The 3,916-nt window shown below is 44.4% G+C and overlaps 1 protein-coding gene across 1 annotated transcript in view; it reads left to right on the top strand.

Moving 5' to 3' along the window:
* Positions 1-2,833, top strand: part of TAF8 (TAF8 RNA polymerase II, TATA box binding protein (TBP)-associated factor, 43kDa) — a 4,227-nt gene extending 1,394 nt beyond the window's left edge. Inside the window, exons 4-7 of the mRNA XM_010291973.1 lie at positions 403-527; positions 855-1,002; positions 1,798-1,940; positions 2,396-2,833. Coding sequence (XP_010290275.1) covers positions 403-527; positions 855-1,002; positions 1,798-1,940; positions 2,396-2,539 — 560 coding nt within the window. The 3' untranslated portion in view covers positions 2,540-2,833. The remainder of the gene's footprint in view (positions 1-402; positions 528-854; positions 1,003-1,797; positions 1,941-2,395) is intronic.
* The last annotated feature ends 1,083 nt before the right edge of the window (positions 2,834-3,916 follow it).

Below are 3,916 nucleotides of genomic sequence, written 5' to 3'. Positions count from 1 at the left end.
TTCCTATCTGCTGACATCTAGAGCTCCTTCTTTTCTGATGGATGATGCAGTCCAGTGCTCCTGGGTGTGCAGTTGGTGTTAAAGATTCCTGTCATGACTGTGTAATAGGTGAAGGAAGGTACCTTCTGCCAAATCGGTTGCCTTTGCTTCAGCATCCTCATTGCACATAAGAATCCTCAAGATGGTTTTGCTCTTCCTGTGTAGGAGAGAGAGGTCAAGTAATCCTTGTTCCCTTTTGGGATGCCAAATACAACCTGAAACTATTCCTTGTGGATGTGCTCTGTCCCTTTTAAAGGACCTGGAGACATGGGTCACAGCTCAGTGTAAGCTAGCACTTTATGCCTAGCTCTTATCAGAATGAAGCTGGCTGATTCGTGTATGTGCATTTTTTTTAAACTGTAGCTCCTGTGACAAACCAGCCTGTGACTCCCAAAGCCCTGACAGCTGGACAGAACAAGCCACATCCATCCCACATTCCTGGCCATTTCCCTGAGTTTCCAGATCCTCACACTTACATCAAAACACCAGTGAGTGAAAAAAGACTTCTGTGCCATTTGGGGTCTGTCTGAAGTCAATGACACCAGGAGTGGTGTATAAATATTTTTCCTGTAGTGCTGGCACTTGTTTATCCAAAGCATTGTTTGTCCTGGCTTAATATATTGCTGCTTGTTTGTGGGTTGCCCTTGTTGTAGATTTCTGGCTGATTGACATCTCTAGCTCCCTGAAAATCTCTGCATGTTTAAGGTCAATGCTTGCCTGTAGCATCTGAATCCAAGTAGTGCTTTGAACTTCAGCTGTCTGCATTGCATCCACTAACGGTGTTTTGGGTTTTTTTTCCCCTCCCTGCTCCACAGACATACCGGGAGCCAGTATCTGATTATCAAGTCCTACGGGAAAAGGCAGCGTCTCAACGGCGCGATGTAGAAAGAGCTCTCACACGTTTCATGGCTAAGACAGGAGAAACACAGAGTCTCTTCAAAGATGATGTTAGCACATTCCCATGTGAGTTATCTAGGACGCTTTGTGCTGTAAATGATAGCTGTCTAACTGAGTATACACTCCATTAGAGCTCTTGCTACTGCAGGAGGTGAGCACTGAATGATCACGTTGTGCTTGCCTGTCTGAGTCACTGGGAGGCTGGGAAATGAGGAATTTTCTCTTTAAAATGGGGATGAAAAACAGAATCAAAGCCAAATGGCAAGCTTCCACCCTCGCCAAAGGCTCACTTTCTTCTGCTGGTGGAGAAAGCCTCGGCTGACAGGTGCTAAATTCAAAGTGCATCCCAATCCTGTCTATGACCTTCCGTAACTTTTAAACAAGTAATTTCCTCTCTGTCATATTTTCGTGGTAGGCAGTGGAGGTTTTCCTGTTTCTCCATCTACAAAGCAGTGATGAGAATTGCCACCTTCCCAAGGCTCACTGACAGCACAGATGTCAGTGTTATCTTAAGAGAGACTAAGTAATGCTTCAGCCTGTGAGATAATTGAACTGTTATGGAGGTCAGGAAGGACTTTTTGAGTTAGTATAATGCTGTTTATATATGTACATGTTTCTAAGCCAAATCCTTGGCTGAAAACATAAATGGGCCTCAGAAAATAGGAAATTAGAGACTGCCATCTTTTAGGGACAGCATATTTTATTCCTGATCCCTGGAAGCAGCAGGAAAAGTGTGTGTTTTAAACCAGAACCACTGAAAGTGTTTGGTCTCTAAGTAACTGCTTGGCTTTCTGATTCATAATCTCTGACTTGAAGAGCCTTGTCCCAGCTTGCTGACTGTGTCCTTTTCTCTATCCCTAGTGATTGCTGCCAGGCCTTTCACCGTACCCTACCTGACAGCTCTTCTCCCCTCTGAGCTGGAAATGCAGCAAATGGAAGAAACAGATTCATCTGAGCAAGACGACCAGACAGACACTGAGAACCTCCCCCTGCACATGAGCACGGTATGCTCAGCCTGAGAGATCAAGGTCTCTTGGGCCCAACTTTCTTAAACATATGAAACCTGGTTCTTTGCCTCTCTTCCTTGCAGCTGGGCAGAGTGGGTGGAAAATGGCAGAGTGGGTTGCATTCTGCCAGGTGTAAATGACTGAACATTGTCATGGTTCTTTAACTTTCTGCAGGGTGCAATGCAAAATGAGATTCAATGATGAGCTTTCAGTACAACCTTCAATTCAGTGTTAGGGGAGAGAGGATTGTCCTAGAATCCCACTGTTCCTGAAGGGGATCTTCTTGTCTTAGAAATCAGAAGTCCTCACCTTTAATGCAGCTCCTTGTGTGCTGCTGTTTATCTTGGCTGTTGCTTATCCGTTTTGCCCACAGGTTGTGTGGTTTGAACTTCTAAGCTTTGTTTAGCCTAACTTCGGTTGTTAATGCTTTTGTGTTTTTTTTAATGTGGCAGGATGATTCAGGACCTGAAAAGGAGAATGCTTCAGTGTTACAGCAGAACACCTCCCTATCAGGCAGTCGGAATGGGGAGGAAAATGTGATAGACAATCCCTACCTCAGGCCAGTGAAAAAGCCCAAGATCCGCAGAAAGAAGTGAGGTGTAGCCAGCTGGCTGCTCAGAGTAAGAGAAACCCAGGGGGTTCACCTCTGCTGCTGTGGGTATAAGGTGTGGAGCAAGACAGGAGAGGCAATCCAGCTGAGTGGCAGAAGCAGAAGAATGATCTCTCTCTGCCTAGTGAACTACACTCTCATCCTGGTTTGCAGTGCTCCCTCTTTCCCCTCTGCTCTCCTGCTGACTTGGAACAGTCAATGGTCAATTGCCTTAAAAGCATTTAAGGCCACTGGGTTACAGATGGGAATTGTCTCTTTTGCTTTGGTTTGTTCTCACTGTCGGCAGGATTTACTCTCTGAAGGGATGTGGGCCACAAAGGTTATTGCTGCTCAGTGCTTCCCAGCAGGCTCTACAGAATACAAAGGCATAATTCGTTTGTGGTTGTCTGGCAGGCTAGAAAAGAAACTTCTGCAATCAACCCTGCCTGGCCTTATAATTTAAGGAGCATGTATTAACAGAGACCGAAAAATCCCAGAGAGGTTTCTTTCTTTGGATTCTTGGCAGGTAAAAGCAAACAGACTTTTCTTTTATAAACTGAAGGCATCTGATGTGTTGGTAAGAGAATGAAGTGTAAATACAGAGCTAAGATGGCATTTTATTCTCACTTTTCTGACTGCAGCTGCACTTCTAACTTAAAAGCGCTAAGTGTGGTGTTTACCCTCTTCTGCTTTGAGATTAGTTTTTAGCAATATGAATGGCGAGATTTAACAGCTGCTTCAGGCTATTTTTCAGTTCTATTGTTAGTTTCAACATAGCACAGCACAACTCCTTTGAGAGTTCGTGCCTTCACCAGCTGTTTGGAAAGATGCTGTGCTGAAAAACTTGGAATATGGAATAAAGCTGTATTGATCGCAGTCCGCAAGGCCATGCTATTGATCGCACTTCTGTATTTTGTCTATTCTCAATGGGCTTTTATCAACAGAAGTTGCTCTTTTTTTCCCCTTTACTTCCCCAGAGCAGAAGACTTTATTTCAGCAGTGAAAATGACTGGTGATGGGAATATTGTAATTGTTAGCTGGTTCTGGAGGGCTTTGCTTCAATTTTCATTCAGCCTTTACTTAGGCAAAATATGGGTTAAATTTCTTTGACAAAAGACTCCTGTAGTTTGGTCCAGTCTCCCAATCATCTCTTCTGGATGAAAATGTGGTGCAGGGAGAGGCAGCAAAGACTGCCTGCTACAGACTGCCAGGCAGGTCATGGTTTTCTAGAGTAGCAGCTGAATGCAAGATGTCTGTTGCAGTCACCAGGGAGACCAGAGTTATGTGTGTGCATATTCACCTCTGTTTAGTTAAGGCATCCTCCCTCTTCCTCTGTCACCCAAGGAGGAGGAAAATAAAAAAGAGTAATTGTTTCAGTGAGAAC

The sequence above is a fragment of the Phaethon lepturus genome, unplaced genomic scaffold, assembly GCF_000687285.1.
Source record: "Phaethon lepturus isolate BGI_N335 unplaced genomic scaffold, ASM68728v1 scaffold42677, whole genome shotgun sequence".
Lineage (NCBI taxonomy): Eukaryota > Metazoa > Chordata > Aves > Phaethontiformes > Phaethontidae > Phaethon > Phaethon lepturus.
Note: the sequence above shows the minus strand (reverse complement) of the source record. Positions and strands in the feature narration are given on the sequence as shown.